This window comes from Melospiza georgiana, chromosome 9 (assembly GCF_028018845.1).
Source record: "Melospiza georgiana isolate bMelGeo1 chromosome 9, bMelGeo1.pri, whole genome shotgun sequence".
NCBI lineage: Eukaryota > Metazoa > Chordata > Aves > Passeriformes > Passerellidae > Melospiza > Melospiza georgiana.
The window spans coordinates 26,053,283-26,074,217 of NC_080438.1; the positions used below are offsets into that span (position 1 = coordinate 26,053,283).

The 20,935-nt window shown below is 38.8% G+C and overlaps 1 protein-coding gene across 1 annotated transcript in view; it reads left to right on the forward strand.

Moving 5' to 3' along the window:
* ZFYVE9 (zinc finger FYVE-type containing 9) overlaps window positions 1-20,935 on the forward strand; it is a 54,649-nt gene that overhangs the window by 3,609 nt on the left and 30,105 nt on the right. Inside the window, exons 2-4 of the mRNA XM_058030744.1 lie at window positions 11,823-11,925; window positions 16,541-16,645; window positions 17,424-19,483. Of these exons, the coding sequence (XP_057886727.1) occupies window positions 16,576-16,645; window positions 17,424-19,483 (2,130 nt within the window). The 5' untranslated portion in view covers window positions 11,823-11,925; window positions 16,541-16,575. The remainder of the gene's footprint in view (window positions 1-11,822; window positions 11,926-16,540; window positions 16,646-17,423; window positions 19,484-20,935) is intronic.

Here is a 20,935-nt window from a genome sequence, read left to right on the forward strand (position 1 = left end):
TGAAGGCTGGGGAAAGAGAGCTTTAGGAAACTTCAACACTGGTATGTTTTCACGTGAGATTTGATCATTTGGAGATGTCAATATGCAGCAGTGTGACCATATGTTCTGCTTTGAAGTTTTGGTGTTCACCTATCAAGCTTTTCACATGTTTGTCCCCAGTGTACACTGAGCAAAGGAAAATGTGGACTTCAGTGCTGGATTTCCACTTGCACTGTTGCTTTGTTTGTCTCTGTGTTTCTTGAGTAGAAATGATCAGCTTTCATATGGAATTATTTGCAGATAATGCCAATAGCTATACCCCTCTATATTTTGTCTCTGTATTGTATATAGAATTTATAAATATATTTTTCTTTCTTGCTATATGTGTTATAGTTCATATCATACCTCTGATATTTTGATGGCAATTGAAGTTACAAACCTGTCCATGAATCAGTGGGGTATCAGTAGTATCAGCTGTTTAAGGGAACACACTGAAGGCCCAGAAGCATTCCAGTAAGCTCTGCTAGGATTTTCTAGGTTTGTCTGTCAGGCATTTTATTGCATGCTGCTTGTTTCCTATGATTCTCCTTCCTTTTAATATCCACAGGAGGCTTGATGAACTTTTGTTTTTAAGGGCTTGATGGCATAGTGGACTTGAGTAGGGCTTTACATTTGGAATTTTTTCCTTAACAATTTTTTCAAACACTGTTTTATTGTATTTCTGTTGTAATTTGGTTCCAGCACAGTGCCAGGGGTGGGTGGGAAGGTTTCCCATGGAGGCTTGAGGCATCAGCTGGTGCTTTAGGCAGTGCTGCTGACCCTGTGGAGGGGATGGGTTTGTATGTGAAGCAATGCAGTAAATGTGCCTTCTCTGGTGTCATCCTGGTTTTTGGCCTGACTCGAGCTGAACTGATGTTTGCAGTAGCTACAAAGAAGCACTAAAGCCTAATGTACACAAAACTGGATGTGTTTCTTCCTCTGCTGTTTTCTGTGTGTGAAAATGTTGTAGAATTCGGTTTAAAAACTATTTTAGGGCTGTTTCCCAGCTATTCTTCATTAGAGAAATTAGGCATGATCAAAGATGCTTGAAGTGTTTTCTGCTTTTCTTTATTGAGCTGAGAAGATCCCTTGTCCAGTTAAGAGCCAGAAAAGGAATGCTTTACACCAAATTATTACCAGGCTGACTGGTAGTGTTTCAGAATTTTCTTTATTGAGTACTTGTAGTACAATTTTGCAGAAGAGATTTTTTTCATTAGTAAAATGGTAGCTGGGAGGAACTTGTCATTCCTCTTTCCAGAGCATAGAGAATTCAGAGGACATTTCCTATCAGGTGATAAATTGAAATTAGGCCATACTTGGGTCAGAGATTCGTGTGTGCTCTATCAATTACAGAAGAGCTCTGGCTGCTCTAGTAGCACTTAACAGCCTTCTGGATTCTTGCAGTTTTAAAAACTACTGGAATTGGAAAGTTTTTATTTACTCTGACAATATACTGAAGCCTTTTTTAATAAATAATCAAACTCAAATGTTACACAGGTTTTGGGTACAACATTTCTATTCCACTCTGAGTTTAAAATTTTGTTTAGGGCAGCGATATGGGTGCAATACTTTAGCAGATTCATAGCAGATGATCAATAGAAAAACATACACCAGTACTTTTTTCCAAAAAGTAGTGTGATGCACTTAAAAGAAATGGGTAAATGTTCAGTGGAAGAAGAGGATCAAAGAGCTTTCTAAATCACATAATACCTTCTTTATCTGTGAATGACACTGACTATTACAGGAGCTTTTCTTGTTTCCAGGTTCAGTTTTGTTGTGTCAAAACTCTGCTTTGAACTCAGTGTACATGTTGTCTTAGCTGTTTGCACTCCAGGTGTGAACTAGGAGATCGATTTAGGAACACTAAAATAAAGGCCAAGCCATGTGAAATATGATTTTACAGTGTGTGTAGTTACTATAAATTCAAGAAGAATTGGCAAATCATATGAATGTGCATAAAATTTATTGCTTGACCAGTTGGCCAGTCAGATAATTGGAAGTTTGTAAGATACTACATCACAAAAATTGTAGATATTTTTGGGTTTGTGAGTCCTTTGTTTCTCAGTTATTGTTTATTGTACTTCTCTTGCATTTCTTTTAACCCAGTCAATGAAGCTGTTCTCTCATCTGTTTCATTTTCTTCTTCAACAGCTTTGATTTTTTTTCCTCTCGTTTTGAACTGTTGGATTTTAAGAGGAAGGTTGAAGACTGGTGTCAATAATAGTAAAATATGAGTCCTGCTTTCTGAGGATGTAGATTCCTCTGGTGTGTGTGGTGCACAGAGCTCATTCTGATCTTGGGTGTGCCACACCTCCAGTATCTCTGAGGTGCCCTGTGCTGATGAGTGTGGGGTGAAGGTAAACCCTGCCCCAGTCATCTGCTGAAGGTGCCTGGCAGAATCAAATGTGTATTCCCACTTCAAGTTCTGCAGCTCTGAGCTTTGCATATCAATTTAAGCAAAATGAAATTAATCTTGTTTCTCTGCCAGGTGGGGAAGGGCAGTGAGTGAGGAGGTGCACATTTGGTTTTTCTGCAGGTGTTGTAGAAAGCAAAAGCAGTGGGCTGCTGTTGTTTATTGCAGAAGAGAGGTGGATAATGTGCTGGTGGTTCTTAAATAAATGTGATATGAAAGAGAGAAGTTTATTTTGAGTGTTATTCCCAGCAACTGCTGAGTAGGGGTAGTGCTGATCTGTCTTTTTAGTGCATCACATCAAGGAGCTTGTTGCCTGACACCATCCAATACTGAGGACAGAGGACTGGGCTTGGTTACCCTGAGGCTCTGAAGAGTTCAGTGGTTCTTGTACTGAGTCAGTGCAGTGTGCTGGAACCAGTAACAAAGGAGCTGAAATACTGGGAATCTGTTCCAGATTCGTTTCTGATGGCTTTGACTTATTTTCCACCTGTAATTCTTTAGATTTTGTGAAGGATTTTGTAAGTAGCAGGGAATTTCTTCCATGATCTGGAGATGAAGAGAAGTATGTTTTGTTTTAAGTTGGAAGATGTGTTGAATGAGTTTATTACAGTGTAAATCTTATCTGATGTTCTATGTATCCAAGTCCTTGGAGATACTATATTAGTAAGCATTTTGTTCCACCATCTGTGGAATGAAAGAATCTTGTTTTTCTGTAGATGTAAATCCTTTTTGCACCATAGTATCTCTTCCCTTCCTTCCCTCTCTGCATTAACCCCATCTTTCTCACATAACACCACAATTCTGGGGATTTTTTCCAGAGCTGTGTGGGTATTGATTGCCCAGCAGGTTGCTGCCAAAATACATAGAGCAGCTTGCTTTTCCCTTGGAGGGCAGTCACTTGGATTTGCTTTTGCTGGGGAGATACTCATTTTCATGACAGATCTGTATATTAAAATATGAGCATAAAGAATAGTGAATGAACAGTATAATCCCATAATATTAATTTCTATAGGAAATTAGATTAAAGATACAACACTTGAAAAGTGGCCTCATCTGAACACTAAATCAGTGTGTAAGTCCTCTTGCTCGTGTTACTGAGGCTCTGAATACTGAGCTTTCTTTGCAGGCTGGAGGAGACAAAAAAGCTACATGGTTAAAATATACCCAGGCAATCATGCCAATGTAATTTTTTATTCCCTATCTGCACTGTAATGCAGATAAATGAACATTTAATACAAACTGAGATAATGTAAGAGGAAGGTTCCCTCTTTGTGATTTTTTTTTTATTTATCCCGCTCTTTGAAATTTCACATTCTCCTGTGATACTGTAGAAGTACATGCTATGGCTTGGAAATAGCTTGTTTCTGAGGCTTGTGTTGGGTAGAAAAAGGCACAGGTATTTTTTATTTACACCCTTTTTGGGCTATATCCAGTATACAGCTGCTGGTTTTGTTGACCCAGCCACAGTGACAGTCCAGCAGAGCACATTGGTTCTCACTGTGTTACAAAGGTACATTGTAAATGCTGTGTTGCTTAATTCAAAATGAGTATTTTAATGGTTTCTTATTTGGTGAGCTTGAAAGTACATGCAAAGCCCTCTTCTTAGGTTATATTATTAACAGATTACTTTAAATAGCATATATATTGAAGCAGCCTCTTAGCTGAAACACCAAATTGCGTTGATTGTAGTAATTTCATACTGTGTTTTTGTATAAATGATGAAGGCTGCATAAACCCCCAGCATATTTAATGGGTTTCACAGTTCTTTCTTGATTCTTTTATAAATATACCTTTAAAAGGTTGTTACTTAAGCATCAGTCCACCTGTGTGCTTTTCTGCTTTCAACTAATTGTATTGGTGTACTGGCTTAATAGCTTCTATATTGTATTTACCTTGGTTTCACTTAACAAGTCACTTGTAAAATGCATTTTAACCCATCTGTGGAATTTGCTCATAGATTTTCTTTTTGAATACTCATGTAGAATGAATGTAGGGTTTATTATGATGCCAACTAGAAATTGTTTCTTGACACCCATGGGCAATAGATGGATGTAAATGTAGTGGTTTTGTTTCCTTATTAATTTCCTATAATAACCCTTGTGGCTATATTTTTTTTCATTAAGCTTCATTTCTATACAGATGGCTTTTCAATGTACCTTCTAATGTTAGGAAACATGCAGTAGTGTAGTAGAAACATGTTCCTATGTAGTTTACAAAACTTGTCTTAACTGGAGGTTTCAAATACTGAGATGCTTGAGGGAAGTGGTCCTGGATGCTGAATACCCACTGTGTGTGTGTGTCACAAAATGCATTTCAGGGATTTAAATGAATTTGTGAAGGAGCTTAATGATGGTCAGTAATGATGAGGAGGGGTAGGAGGCAGGTTGGTAGTTAGGACAGGGTTTTAGGATATGGCTGTTATTGTAGCCATGTGGGGTTTTTTTTTTGCTTTTTTGATGGCCAGCTCTCTAAAGACTTCAATTTCTGTTTGCAAAGTGGATGGAGCACCATTGCTGTTGGGTTTGCTCCCTCTGTGGTTAATAAGGTTGTTTACAAGTATGTTCATGCCAGTAATGAACAGTAATGTTGGAACATGAGGTTTCTTATGGGTTTGGGTTTTTTTGGTCAGAGAAAGAAGACAGCTTAGGTAGGGAGAAAACAAATGGATGCAGGAAGAAGTGAATGGTAAGGAATGTGAGGGGGAAGAGGGGCCCTCCAGATGAAGAAAACAGGAGTGTGCTGAGAATGCTGCTGGCTAAGGAAGGGTAGAGAGGTGGGGATCCATGGCTGAGCTGAATCAAGCACCCTGTCAGTGGACAGAAAAAGTGACAGAGGTTTCTCAGTGTTGATCTGTCTGAGAAATGTTGCACCTGAGTTTAGAAGAATTGGGAGTTCCTACAGCTCTGTAAGATTTCTGCTAACTGTATTAACACTCATAACTCATTAATAAGGAAGGCTTTCAAATGTTTTTGGGGTTTGTCTGTTAAGTCAAATTTCCTGTGCCTGCTAACAGAGATACAGAATTACGGGCACTTACTATTAGAACTAAAACTTCACGGAGCCCAGCAGAAATTTCAGGTAGATATCCTGATTGCCTCAGTGGCACAGTGAAGAGAAAAAGCCTTACAGTGCACCTAAGTGCAAGTTGCTGCCTGTTTCTGGGGGTGAGTGCTCAGTCCCTTCAGCACTGTTACAAACATGTCAATGCCCTGAGCACAGAGGAGGTGCATGCTCAGAAATAGCAGTTCAGTACGCACTGTTGCCATGGATTATTGAGTTGTATGCAATGAGTTACTAGTTACAGATGACTTAAGACATAATGCACTGTGAGCATCAGCAGTGATGCTAGTTAGATCATGATCACAAACGTGGGAGGGAACTTTGCTACACTTGACAACAGTGTTTTATAATGTGTTTGGTGTGATATGAATATAAAGGTCTACACAAAATGGGAATTAAGTTACCTACTTAGAGATAATTTCAGGGAGAAGACAGTATGAGATAAAAGTCCATATTTATTTCAGGGATGTATGGTAATGCAGCTTTACATAACATAGAATTTGAGAAATAGTAACCATTTGGTGTCTATAATTATATATTTCTTCAAAAGGTATGTCAGAATTTACAATGCTGTTGTGTGGCTGAGTTATCAGATGAGCAGGGATGACCCAGGAGTGCTGGAAACAAAGCCTGTTGATAAAAGTGCTGTTAGTAGGTGCCTGACTGCTTTCCAGTGGCCTTTCAGAGTTTTTGCCTGTTGGGATGCTCCATTCTCTGAAGAGCAGCTGAATGTATAAACTGTTTTGCTTCCAGCAGCTTCTCTCCCCCGAGTACAACTCAGAATTGATGGGCTGGTGAATGGTGGCAAAGCAGTTTTCACTTCTTGCCCATTGTCCTTTTGGTCTGTCCCATTCTGGTTGTGTGGCACTTCTGGCTTTTATTATCAGCTTTTGCTCACTGGCACTCACAAGTGTCAGTCCCACATGAGCTTTATAAAAAAGGACAGCTCCTTAGGAGTTGTGGCCTTTATTTAGAGATTCATGGGGACCTCAGTCAGTTCTTCCCTTATTGCCCAAATCTAAGAAAGATCTGAAACAAAGTTGAGTCTGTTTGGGTTTCATTCTTGTTTCTACCCTACATTGGAAAGAAGAAAAATTCATAAAGTATTAGAATACAGGATTAATCCATTCTGGGAGAGAGTGTGCAGCTTTAAATAATTTTATTCTTCACATGTGTTAAACATCAGAGTCAAAACCTTCTTAAATACTGAAATATAAAAGTCATCCCATAAACCTACTTGTTCTATATGTTTACTTTAGTTTGTGTTTGAATAAAGATAAATAACAGCTTCAGATCAGTATGTTAAATGGATTAATTTTTAAAAATAACTGTGTTGTTACATTGATGACATTACTTGGAACTCATGCACAAATTAAGAAACATGCTTTCATATTAAATTTATGTTTAATGCACTGTGCATTAGCTTTTTGTGGCTTACAGTATTTCAAATTTGCAAGTTGCATGAAACAAAGTATTAAAAAACATGAGATACATAAACCACCACATTTTGCTCTACGAGCATATGAGTAAGCTCAGGAAAGGTTTTTTCTCTTTTTTTTTTTTTTTTTTTTTCCCCCAGCTGTATTCCTCTGGAAAAACTTGCGTGGAAGGCAGCTCTGTGGTGTAAACCTATCTATTTGTTCTTGCCCAGAGCAGGGATGGATCCTTTTCCAGGCATCACAGTTACATAAGAAGGAGGAGCTGGTTCCTGTCTCCAGGTGCTGAGGCCTCTGCAGCAGGCTGAGGCTGCTCGGCAAGGCTGCGTTTGTGTCAGGAAAACAAATCAATTGCTTTCTCCTTGCAATAGTAAAAAAGGGTAGGAAATGGAATTTTATTTCTACTGTAAATGGTTATAAAGCAGGTGTCCTTTTCAGCTGAGCTGCTTTTATTTTTCTGGAGCACAAAGGTTGATAATGCTGCTGTCGTTGTTGTTGTCTCCCTGTTACTTTTGACTGTGATGCTTCCTATAACGCTGCTTTGAAGTTGCTGCTCCTTTGACTGCCTTACTACTGCTCAGGCATGTGTGAATGTCTCCTTATGGAAACTTGGCTGGAGACAAAAGTGGAAATAATGGCTTGAAAATGGCATGGGGGAGAGTCAAGGGAAAAGATGCAAATATTGGTGAAATAATTAGAGAGGCTGTACTGCTTTAAGCATTGTCCACCTCTCTTTGTTCAGTTGATTGGAAAAAAAGACAATCCAATGCAAGATTGCAATGGTTTATCTTTTGTCAGCATTCGTGGGTAGTGAGCTGTACAAAGTGTTGTATTACACAGGAATAGCCTGCCATGCCCCAGCCTGCTCTTTACATGGAGTAGTAGAAACATCAGCAAATTATGGAAAGTAAAGCTGAAGGATGCTTGGTCATCTTGAGCTTTTGGTGCAGGGAAAGGATTATCAGTGACTGCATCTTTGTATCTGTTACATTTCATTTTTGCTGCTGTATTTAGTATTGCTTACTAAATGGATTTATGATGAGTTTTAATGGATTTTTCTAATCTGAACTGTGGTATAGACCATGTATTAAAAAAAAAAAAATCTGTGTCATTTGCTGAGTTTTCTTTAATAACTTAGAATTCTGAAAACAATTTTTTTTTTCTGATTGCACTGAATGACTACTACTTTAATTTATTAATAGAACACTTAATTTTGGAATGCTTAATTTGGGGCCTAATCTGAGGTCCTTGCCATTGCAGGCATTTTCAGGTGTGTGGCAGACATTGCTACTGCTGTGTCACAAACACTTTGCAACACCTGCCCTTCCCTTCATGTGGCACCTGCTAGGTAGAAGAACTCCATGTTTGGGGACAAAATTGTTGGGCACGTGGTAAACCACCACTATTCCAAGCATTACATGACTTGAGTGAAGAACCCCCATTTCCATTTGTGAAGGTTTAACTTCCAGACTGATGTGTAGCCTGAAATTTTCCACCTGTCTCCCCCCCTTGTTCAAGTATTCTGATTTTCTATTAATGTAACCCCCTGCTATGGCATTCCCTGCTGCAGTTTGGATTTTCTTGCAGAGCTGGGGCCTGAACACATCCCCTGTCTGTAGTCTCTGAATCTCCCATCTGATACTTGCAGAGTGTAGACAAGGTAGGAAGTGAAGATACCAGTGTTGAAATCTGGATTTGCATGTAGGATAATGCCTGGTTCAACTAATCTAGCAATAATAAAGTGCCTTAAAATGGCTGCAAATGTCTCCCTGCCTACTCAAAGACATCTCCTCACTGGTAGCACATTATAGAGGCTCTGTAGTGTAGTTAAGAGTTGGATCTTTGCCAGTAGATGGAAGCATTTTTTAGCATCTCCTCATGCTTTGAGCATTTTTTGCATTTTTTTACCATAGTATCAAAATTGCTTCTTTTTCAGTCTCTTTCCATTTATTATAAGCTATTCCAGTTTCTGCGAGTTCAGATTACTTTCATTTAATGTTGTAAACATTTTTTACATTCTTTTTGGTGGAAGATATTCCTAATTATGTATTTTTGGAGTTCTTTCCTTCTATTCTTCATCCTTCCTTTATGCCGAGCACGTCTCTGCTTGTCAAATTTCTCTTCAATTTCTGTTTTGCTTTTGCAGTAATTGGTAGTCGCCTTCCTGGAGCTCCTGAGGGAAATCAGACACGCAGGGTACAAGCAGAGCAGCACCTGAGTGACACAACTGTAGGGCTCAGCCCACCACCTGCAGAAGGGATGAGGAGCTGAAATGCTCCCAGTAGCAAACTGGGACACCAGGGACACTGGGCCTCCTGCATTTACCGTGATCTTAGGTCTCAGTGGGCCCATAATTTTAAGTGGAAATGTGTGTATTTTTCACAAGTGTGATGGAACCCTTTTTGCAGTGTGTGTGATTCAGAGAAAACCTTATAATCACTAGGTTATGTCACTGACATCTTTTTATAAAAATCTTTTTTTTTGGGATTTTTCTTTTTTCTGGGAAGCTGAGGCCCCAGAAAAGGAATGTGAATAGTAGTTGTTTGATGCTGTGGAATGTGACGAGTGTACTTGTGATTGGTTCATGTTGGATGTGTACAATTGCAGGTTAATCAGAGACTGAGCTCTCTCTGAGATAGAATCAGGGAGAGCTCCTTTATTATTGATTCTTTTTTTATTCTTAATTTAGTAAGCTTTTGAAACCTTTTCTTTCTATTTTTATTAGCATAGTAATAATGTAATATATACTATAAAATAATAAATCAACTTTCTGAACATGAAGTCAACATTCTCGTCTCTCACCCTAGAAAACCCTTGCAAACCCTGTAACAAGGTTACATGTTGTTGTGAGTATTCTTGGCTCTCATTTGTAGTTATTCCTTTTGTCCTCAATTTTCATTTAAATATACTTCTCTTACATTAAATTCTTACTGAAAAAAGAATTTGGCTCTGTTGCCAACTTGTTCTTTTTTCCCATGGAATCCAAATGTTATAATTTACTTTTCTTTTTTCTTTTACTTGCTTTTTGTTTAAATATACTACATTCATATCTGTAAGCATGCTTTGATTTTTGCATTGATCTTTGTAAGGGGAAATAGCTGCTGAGTGTAAATGTTGAACTGTAAACAAAAAGCTCCAGGACCTCCAGGTAATCTCTCTTCAAAGCTTACTGTGGAGACTGGCAGCCATTGATTGGATCTTCTCTGTTGAGTGGTTATGCACAAAAAAGTCATTACCTGGGAAGAGTGGAACAAGGAAAGAGGAGCAGAGTAAAAACAATGAATAATGAAGCTGTGCCCTGATTATTGCTTGCCTGGAAGGTTTGCAGGTAGAGCAGGGGTGGCAGCAGAGCTCCTTTAGCTGGGGGTTGCTAGGGCTGAACGTTTCTGATCAGGGCAGTTTGGACTCTGTGGTTAATGTGTGACTGCTTCATGTGGTGTTCGTGATGCAGCCGACAGGCCTTGCCATAAATCACAGAATTGTCTTTAATTGATCTTTCTTTTCAAAGGGATCATGAAAACGGAATCGTTTTCCTGTACTCCAGGCTGGGAGGGGACCTGATGTTGGTACAGAAAGCCTTCCCCACTGCCACGTGTACTTCACATCCCTTTGAAAAGGCTCATTCTGCAGCCTTTCAGTGGAACTAAATTTCCTCCACTTCTGTTTTTGCTTGCATGTGATGCCTATCTGAAGAATGTTGTAATAAGATAACATCTACTATTTCCCAGATAACCAAAATTCATTTTCATTTATAGAGGCGGAAATACGCATAGCATCAGAAATTTTACTGGTATACAGGAAGAGTTCTGCTGGCATCCAAAGCTGTGGGATTCTGAGTTTGAAAACAGTACTACTCAGAGTGCTGCTGCTCAGTTCATTAGTTTCCTGGAATTATTACTGTAGCTATTCTGAAAAGAATAATAAACAGCCCTGGGAGAAATTTAGTGTAACACTGAATATTGCTTTCATGCATGGAGAACTGATTTTTTTTTTAGCGCTGTTAATTTTGCTGGAGCTTGAAGATTTTTTTCTAACATATGTTTCAGCTTCATCAGAGTACTGATAAATATTTCAACTACCTTACAGGTCAAAATGTCAGTGCTGGCAAACCTTAAAAAATGAATTTAACGTATCTAATTCCTTTTCTTGTTGCACTGTTTGTCATAAACTGGTTTCTGTTTCTCTGCCCATGGCTGTGTTGGATTTTTGAGCTATGTTGGCTGTTAGGATGCAGCCTGAGAAAAGAAGCACCTGACCTATAGAAATGCTGTCGATTGAAGAATAAAAAATAAAAGTTTCTTCAGATGACTTTTTTTTTCCTCTTGGGTCCTCCATACTATTGAAGGCTGGTGCTATTGTGGGCCTTCTGAGAAGAAGCCTTTAAGAAATGAAGGGAGCCTAAGATTGTAGGGGGAATAATTTGAAGACAAAACCACTTGTTTAGCTGTAACAAAATCAGTGGGAAGCTGATGAATGCAGTTTACAGAATTCAGAGGGCTGTGAATTTTTGTTGACTATCTAGCTCTTTATTTTTGGAAGGCCTATTGTAGTATAATATAATTGATTTCAGGGGTTAGTTTTATAAATTGTTGCATTCAAGGTCATCAGGAATACAAGGACAGTTGGAGTTGCTGTGTTACACTGAGGGTTTACAGTTAAATGAAGAATAATAACAGGTAGGTAGCAATGTGGTATTTATTAGCCACATTTTTCACCAGACTTTGGGAGAACATGGTGCACACACATCTCTGAATTCAAAGCTGCAGATGTAATCCAAATTGTCTGAAGCTTGCAGCTTTTGCCAAATATGCCTGTGCTAGCTGCAGTCACATGTTGAAAAGGACATGGTTTGTGGCAGAATTGCCTGTCATAAAATACATGTTTGTATTTTCTAGGATCAAGTAGAACACCCTGATTCAGCAGAACTGGCTGGTTGTGCTGCAGTCATCATGAGAAGGCACAGGGTCATTGGTTTCTTAACATATGTGTAAGAAAAAGGTAAGAGGCAAGTTCTGCTTTAGAATATAATGATTCAGAGTTCTGCACCTGAAATGTTTTTTATGTATTCTTACAGATACATATTTATATACATACACCTTTATGTATTCTTATATTTGCATACATACACCTTTGTATATGGATGGATCTCTTATAAAGAAGATGATGGAGTATTTTTAGCAATTTGTTGTTTTGTTTTTTACTGAAAGTAATTGCCCCATTTTAGAGCAAAGATTGTGTCTTATTTTGTTTGGGAGAGGGGGAAGGCGGGCAAAGTCTTTCTCAGTGTGTGCTGTGGCCAGAACTCATCATTTCTAAATAAAGCTATTGCTCAACTCAGAACAAAGTGTTCATTGCAGCAGAGGTGCCTGACTCGCAGGGACAGGTAACGCAGCTCGCCGAGGGGAGCTGGAACAAGATGTGCCCTTGACCATTGTTTGTTGGGCTTGAAGGAAGTCTTCATGAGCCCTGGGTCTAATCAATCTGTCTGTCCAGTCCATCCGTACTGTCTTGCTATGGGAAAATGACATTTTCTGGATGTGTGATTTTATCAGGATGAATAAGCAATGTTTGGTTTCAGTTTGATCATGCCCTTTGTGACTTCCATCTTAGGAGCTTTCCATGGGTATTTTGTATGAGGACTATAATAAACTGTTTGAGCATTTTGTGTAGTAAGAGATTACTGAAATGTGTAGTTTCACAGTTTGATATTGAAAAAATTGTCTCCACAGGACAGCATGACAGAAAATCCTGAGATCCTATTCTGGTTCTTTACATATTCTCTGGTTTTTAGGTCTTTGCTGTGAGGCCAATAGTTGAATGTCAGTATTATTTCCTTTCAGTGCAGTTTTTTATTACAGTGTTTTAATGTGATTATGAGCTGATCATCTACTGTTAAAAGACAATTAGAAAGACTAAAGGCTGTCAGTTCCCGTGGTGAAAACATCCCAAGGATAATTTAGGATGTGCAGTGCAGAAGATCATGGGTTACATAATCCCTTATCACAGAGCCCAACACAAATACGAGTCTGGCTGCCTTGCAGGTGTAACACAAGGCCAGTCTCTTGTACAGTTCATTTCCAGGAGCAAACTGGCATGTGGGGTATCTGAGGGGCAGTCTCCAAAGCTAAGCCTCTTTGAAACACCTAATATTAAGGAAGATTTTTCTGTCCTTGTGTCCTTCTTTCCCCCACTATGCAGCTGCAGTCTGTTGTGTTTGAATGCTGTGATGCCAAGGGCAGTAATTCTGGGTGGGTATAACACACACATTTCTGGTACAGGCACCTTTAAATTTAGACATCAAGGGAGAGTAAAGCATGTAAGCTTCATGGAATGTAAGTTCCTGAGTTTCAGAAATGAAGATGATGATAAGCCCATGCTGTTGTTATGAAGAAATTGAGAAGTAAAACACACTTCCTGAATTATGCATGATGTGTGATCCAACAGGAGCTTGAAAATAATCTGGTTTGACAGACTGCATGTTTTAATTAGCTCCTTGCCCTGAAAGACAGAAGATGACTCTGCAATGGATAACGAGTGATCTTGAGTTCTGGACTTATATACCAGTGGATAGTAACCATTGTAGTAATCTTTTTTGTATACAGAGTTAAACAAAGCATAAAATTTTACTACTTTTTTCCATAATTAGTCTTTCCTGCCAAGTCTTTGCATGGAGGACTATATTTTTGAAAAAAAAATCTCCTGTTTTTTACTCATTGCTGGTTTGTGCTTCCTTTTCCTCACACTGGCACAAGATCCTCTCCTTCATATTGTTCATCCCAGTATATAGTAATTTTGGATCTCCTTTTTGGTAGCATAAAATTACCACTGAAATTTCTTTCTGATTTGCTCCTGTTTTTTTTCTTTTTCCAGAGTCTAAGTGTTGTGTGTTTGCTCATCAGTTTCTCTCCATGCCATGACTCAGGATATTTGGGCAATACTACAGAGTTTCTCAACTATTAAGGATCCTTGAAAAAATGTCATGCCAACCTTTGTCCTAAGAGAAACTTTGGGATTAGAGTAATTCTAAAAGTCTTCCAAACTTTTACAGTGGTACATGTGAGATGCAGTCAAAAGTCTCAAAAGATCTGTAAAGGAATATGTTTTTTATTTAGCTTGGGCATTTAATAAAAATATTCAAAATAAAATTAAATTCTAAACCACAGGGAAAACAACTCCTCAGTTATTATGGCATGCTGTTTTAGAGCATTTTATTTTCTATTTTGATCTTGAGTTGCTGGCTATGGTGAGTTGAAGCTTTAAATCTTCACCTGGCAAATATGTGAGTTGCTGACAATCAGGAAGCCTTGCTGATGTCTGTTAGGAACATGAGCACTCATCCTCCTTTACTGTCAGACAGAGGAGAGGACATTAAGGACTTCTGTGGATTTGGCAGTGTGTTTTGCCCTTGGCAGAAACGTGCAGAAAAGCTTGAGGGGTTGTTGCATTCTTTTATATAATAATAATAATTTTAGATATGAAACCTAAAGATTTGCAGCTGACCTTTTCTGAGAAATACCTACTGCAACAGACAATGAGATCTCATTTAGAGTGGCTGTCATCTTAGTGACTTTGAGCTTAAAAATAAAAGGTTCTCCATGTATCCTGGTACATCAGTGAGTGAAATAACAATAGTGATATAAAAGGTCTTTTCTCTCTTCAGTTGGAACTCATGAGCACAAAAATTTGTTATGACATTTTTCAGTCTTGCAGTGCCTCACTGACAAATACTCTTTGCATCATTGACTTCAGTAGCAGGACTTTGCCTAGGAATAATTATATATGTCTTCATCAATTGTTTGCTAGGAGCAATGTTACCATTATAATGTAAATTAAATACATTATAAATGGATGTGCAGTCACCTGGTATTTTGTACAAAACAGTGCTACTTTTTGAAACTCCTGAAATACAGATGGCTAGCGAGGTGGGCAGCTTTTCCATTGCTTATGTTATGATCTGTGCATCTGTGCACAGTAAATGATATGGCAAATAATCTGTTTTCCTTGCAGAAGGAGTTAATCTAAATTTCCAGAACAGAGAACAAATCTAGGAGTATGTCAGATGACAAGTCTAGTTTATCTTGGAATTATTTTGCAAATAGTCTTTTTTCTGTTGGTGCACGTTAGATTAATTTTCTTTAAAACTTGCTTCTGTGCATATCTTTAACACATACCTTAGTCTAATTGTATCAAATAGCAATGTATTTATGTTGTATCATGATCAGCTTTTAAAACAACCATGTATCACATTTTAAGTTGACCTTGAAAACTTGAACTCTGCATTTTGTGATATTTTAATGCACAATCCTTTCCTATCAATAACCCAGCTGGAGTTGTTGCCCATAATAAATGCAAAACTGTTGTTCTGTAAATATTTATAATTTTTGAATTTGTAAATACGAAATGTTGTAGTAGTGGAAATAAAGGTGGTTGATGTTTTTCTCAAATCCAGATCCTCTGGGGATAGTGGTAAAGTATTGTTTTAAATTGGAAACTTCCTCTAATGTGTTGTATCTCTGGTGGAAAAAAGCAGGTTTTTAATTGAGCTGTCAGGTCTAACACTGCTTCATGCTGCAAAACAAGGTTCTCACCCTCTCCTCCTCCATTGCCTTATTTCACAACAGTGAAAGCCGACTCTGAAGAGAATAAAGCTGTTTTGGATGATGTTCAGAGAACAGATCAAGTCAAGGTCTCTGTGGTTTATAGGTTATGGCACACATTTCCCACCGAAAATGTCTCTGCTGGTAGTGAATGTTTGGAACAAATGAATCAGGGTGTCTTGTTGCTACAAGACTTTGGTAGTGAGGCATCCATGTTACTGCTGTTAGGGCAAAATATTACTTGTTATGTGAAGAGAGTTATGTAAGGATTCAGGCTTGGGTTTTTGCTTTGGCTTTGGTTTTTTTCCCTCCTCATTTCTCTCTTGTCATCTTCTTTTCTAGCCTGAGAGCATTATCTCTTGATGACACTATTTACTTCTGTGCATTTTGCTGGATTTCCAGTGGCTGCCTTTTGGGGAAACAAGGATTATTAAAGTAGACATTTTAAGAGGTAGCACAATTCAAGCAACACCCATTAAGTCCCTTAACAACTTTTACAAGTATGAATCTTTGAAGCATCTCGAGAGGAATGAGGACTGACACAGAGTACTGCTAGCCTACAGTGCATTAAAAAATCAGAAGCACAGGGAATTTAAACTCCTTGTTCAAAGCCACATGAAGTAATTGGTGGTAGCAGAGATCTGAAAGTCAGGTCTTGAGATTTTTTTTAGTTGGCCTTTCTGGTTTCTCTAGGCTGGTTTTTATTTTTATTATTTTTTAGACTGGTGTCACAGCAGTTTTGCTTGTACCATTATGGTGATCCTGATAGCCAGACATATTAATGTGAGAGACTGGAGGTAATAAAATCCAAAGCAAGTTTGGGGAAGTTGTTAATCTGAATGAAACAAGTTTAAGCACACAAATGATTTTTATTCCTGGAAAATACTTTTGATTCATGTCTGTGATGTATGTAAAATTTGATTTACAAAGGACTTTTCCCCTTAAATCAGGACAATATGTAAGGGAACACTGCTGACTGAAGGTTAAGCATCTGATTGTAATTTGTTCTCTGGCAGGTTTAGACAAGGATCTGGTGGTTGTTCCCTGACAAATGGAGAACTATTTCCAAGCAGAGGCATATAACCTCGATAAGGTTTTAGATGAATTTGAGCAAAACGAAGGTGAGTCATTTTGAAGAGGATTGTAGATGCACATCAGATCTCTTCTCCAGAGGACAGTATAGAAGAGGGGGAGATGTGTGATACCCTTTGAGGGTTTGAGTTGCAAATTAATCTCAGAACTTACAAAAAACATCTTTTAATTTTGCATGGAATGTCTTCAGCATTTCTTAGTAGCATTCTCTTCTGCTTCCATTCATCTTGTTTATCTTTGTAAAATTTCTTCCTCTTTTAATAGCAAATGTGCCATACATTTTTAAAGAAAGGTTTTGTGAAGCTTAACCTCAGTAGCAATATTTAAATCATTTATTTTAAACAAATCAGGCAAAACTTATTTTAAGCTTCTTTTGCAGAAATGTTTTATTAGGTCACATAAATCATATGATGAAGGTTATCATGTTCAAAGCACTAAATTTTTTGCTTAGTCTAATTGGTCATTCTTTGCTGTCAAGGAAGTTGAAATGTTCATTTTTATGGGGGTGAGAATCTTTCCAGGCACTTCTAGCTGTCTAAAATATATTAATCAGTGTTTTAAAGCTGCTTTTGCAAATTCAATCTGATACTAATTGGGGTAGCTCTAAACTTCTTGAGTTCCAGTGACGTTATGGAATTACACTACTAATGGTTGGCCAAGGATGTTGGTTATGACAGGTGAGCTTCATTTTTGTGCCCACATTTGAACACTTCTGCATTTCTATTTGGGACATTCTAATGCAGCAGGATTAATAGAAGCTGTAGCTTTAATAAGGCAGTAAGTTTTGTTGTTTAAACCCTTTTTCAGATGCCGCTGTTTCACCTACTCTGCTGGGTGCAAAGTGGAATCAGATTCTAGATCCGCCTTCTCGTCGCCTGTCATTCAACTCGGCCGTGGCCAACGTGAATGAAGCTCCAACTCCTAATGAGTGTCAGCAAAGATTAAAGTCTTTCTCCTTGTCCCACTCAGTGACTACACCAACAGGAGGAGGGGATCGCTTTGCTAATGGAAAGGATTTTAGCATAAGCCCAGAGACCCCAGTCATGTGGATTGATGATCAGGCAGCAGCAGATGATCAGTTGGTTAAAAGAAATAGTAATCGGGATGATCAGTGTAACTCTATGGAAGCAGGAGAAAAGAAATGTGGAAATACAGCTTGCTTGCCAGAGGAGAAAAATGTGCTAGTGGTGGCAGTCATGCACAACTGTGACAGAGGAGCACTACAAAGTGGTGATGTGGTGGATTGTACAAATTACAACAGTCAGTCCCTAATGGACTCTATTAGCTTTACACTGGATAATGAAAACCGACAGAGTGACCAGCTCAGTGTTACTGTAAATGGATCCACAGAAAAGGATATTGATACAGAAAAGCAGGTAAACAGGCTGTGCACTGAAGATGACTCTGTAAGTCATTTGATTAACGCTTCGTCTGAAAGCCTGACTGCTGCATGCCCCTCCTCTCGATTGAAGGAGGATTTTAATATGAATAAAGATTTGCTGTTTTCAGAAGCTGCAACTGCAGGGATCAATGCAGTGACTCTCTTACAGAGACCAGTTGATGGTACTGCTAAAATGCAAGAAAATTGTGTATCAGTTGAAAATTTCACTAGTAAAGCCATTCCTCAGAGAACAGATCTAGAAGCTAAAAACTCTTCTGGTTCCAATAGTGGAAGCTTAATTGTAGAACAGGAAACAACCCAGCAGTTGCAGTCTAGGCTATCTGGGCTCACTGAGACCTGTCAACCTAACGTGGCTGGAAGTGGCAATTACAAGGAATGTGTTGCAGAGGATGTTAGTGCCACCAAAGGTGAAGTCATTGAATGTGATAAAAATCTCGGCACAACGGAATTGCACAGCATGGCAGAATGTTACCCTGAATCTCAGGAGATGACTAATTGGGAGCTGACAAAGTTGAATGAGATGAATAATAAGCAAACTCTAGGAGAGAATGAAAGACTTTTGCAGACCAAACAGCCTGATGATGCATGTGGGAATAGAAGAGAAGATGAAGATGGGGTATTGGAGGCAGGCATAGACTTAAAAGGGTCTGGTACAGATGAGCTTGGAGGGTCCAGTCTCTCTGATGTGATGGCTACATCAGCAGCAAGCTCTCTGTCTAATGGTTGTGATTCCTATGGAATGCAGAACCCAGTTGTTGCTCATGTTCCAAAGACTTTACCCTCCAAGGAAGACTCGGTGACAGAGGAAAAGGAGATTGAGGAGAGCAAGTCAGAATGTTACACTAATATTTATGAACAGAGAGGAAATGAGGCCACAGAAGGGAGTGGTCTTATTTTAAACAGCACTGGTGATCACATAAAGAAAAATTATTTGCATAATCTTTGTAGTCAGGTTTCATCCATGCAAGGGCAGACTTCACCAAAACCAGTGACTAACCTGCAATATAGTGTTCCTTTTGGTGGTGCAAGACCTAAGCAACCCACAAATCTGAAACTGCAGATTCCGAAGCCATTATCGGACCACTTACAAAATGATGTTATTCCCCCAAATTGTGGAGGTAATAGTAAAAACAAAAATGTCTTTGGTAAGACACAGTTAGGGGATACAGCAGACACGTTTCCTGGTGAAACATCTTCAAATGCCTCTGGTACTGGCTCTAATGGGGAACATTTGGACGAGTATGAATCTGGAGTCTCTAATAGTTCGTGCCTTGCAGTAGCCCCAGATAGTCCAGATAATGATCTCAGAGCTGGTCAGTTTGGAGCTCCAGCCAGAAAGCCTTTTACGACTTTGGGTGAGGTGGCTCCTGTGTGGGTTCCAGACTCTCAAGCACCAAACTGTATGAAATGTGAGGCCAGATTTACATTCACCAAAAGAAGGCACCATTGCAGAGCCTGTGGGAAGGTAAGTTCATATTTTGTGAATAAGCTCAAAGCACCCTTTTTTCCCTGGTACTGCACAACATCACATCAGAGGCCTTGCTAAGCTACTGGATATAGTTACCTGTGACACCTCTTCCTAAAAAGCTGTGTCTGAGTGAAGCAAAAATGGGTATTTCTGAGCTCTTATCTATTTAGGGTGCCAATAAAGAGTAACTCATTGTTATTAGTCTAAACGAGCAGTTGTATTTCTTGATTGCAGTGATCATCATCCTTGGGTTTATGTCTGAACTTTTATAAAATGACCAAGTGCAGGAAACTGCTTTACAGAAATTACTGCATCAATAATCCCATTAAAATTACTGAAATAAACTTGTGTATTGGGAGTGGGCTGTTGGATTGCTGGCATTCCTGCTGGTTTACATGGCTGATGAACTCAGTTCTTCTCTGTCTTCTCTACTATTCTCATATTGCTTACATTATTTTAAATAGTATTAACATATTTTTAAACATACATTTGCTTTTGGGGAAAAAAAAGTGATTAACTGTAACCTGGTGTATGTCTACATAGTGAGAAATGTCGTAATGAAGACAACTAAAGCACAATTTCTGTATCCCTTTTTGTTGTGTAAGAAATACTTTATTGTTGAGAATGTTTTAACATTTTATGTATGTGCCATCTAGGTGAACTCAAATTCTTATGTAATGATTTTATTGTAAATTATTAACCTGTAAAGTATTCCAAATATCTTTTACTGAAATACATATCAGTGACATAAGTATGAACTCAGGGAGAAAATAATGATGATTCAAAAGCAGTAAACTACCTCTTGTTAATTAGGTACTAATGAATATTGTAGAAAGAAATACTAAAACCAACAAGAAGTAGAATAAAAAAAAACTTCAGTTCATTTAGGCCTCATTCAAAAGTTTCTGAAGTTGATTGAAAGAACCTGGCTGCTATGGGTGATAATTTTTGCTGCCAGAAGAGTGCAGGGAGGGCAGAATGGTTGGATAAAGAACCTAAAAGAAGCAAATGTATCAGGAAAGCTCAGAGCCTTGTGCCAGCAGCCCAGCAGAGCCCCCAGGCTGCTGCTGTTCCCTTGGGGAACCAGAGTGCACAGCACTCAGCCTCTCACTGGAGAGATGCTGAGCAGTGTTTGCCAGGGCACTGTGAGAAGCTGAGCAGAAATTCCCTGTGCCCTGCTCCAGACTTGCAGCTGGCTCAGCCCGTCCTGCAGCAGCTTGGTTGCAGTGGAGGTCCTGATGGAGCCAGTGACAACCACAGGTGATCAATGAGCATCACAAAAAGCACCTGCCTGCCTTCAGTGTGCTTTGGGTTTCCATCAGGGGCCTCGTTCTTCTCAGAGCAGTTAAGGAGAATCTGTAAGCCGTGGAAGTTACAGGATTGTCCATGATTTTAGCTTTGATATGGTAACTGGTACTGTTATTTAGGTTTTTTTTTTTTTTTCTAGTT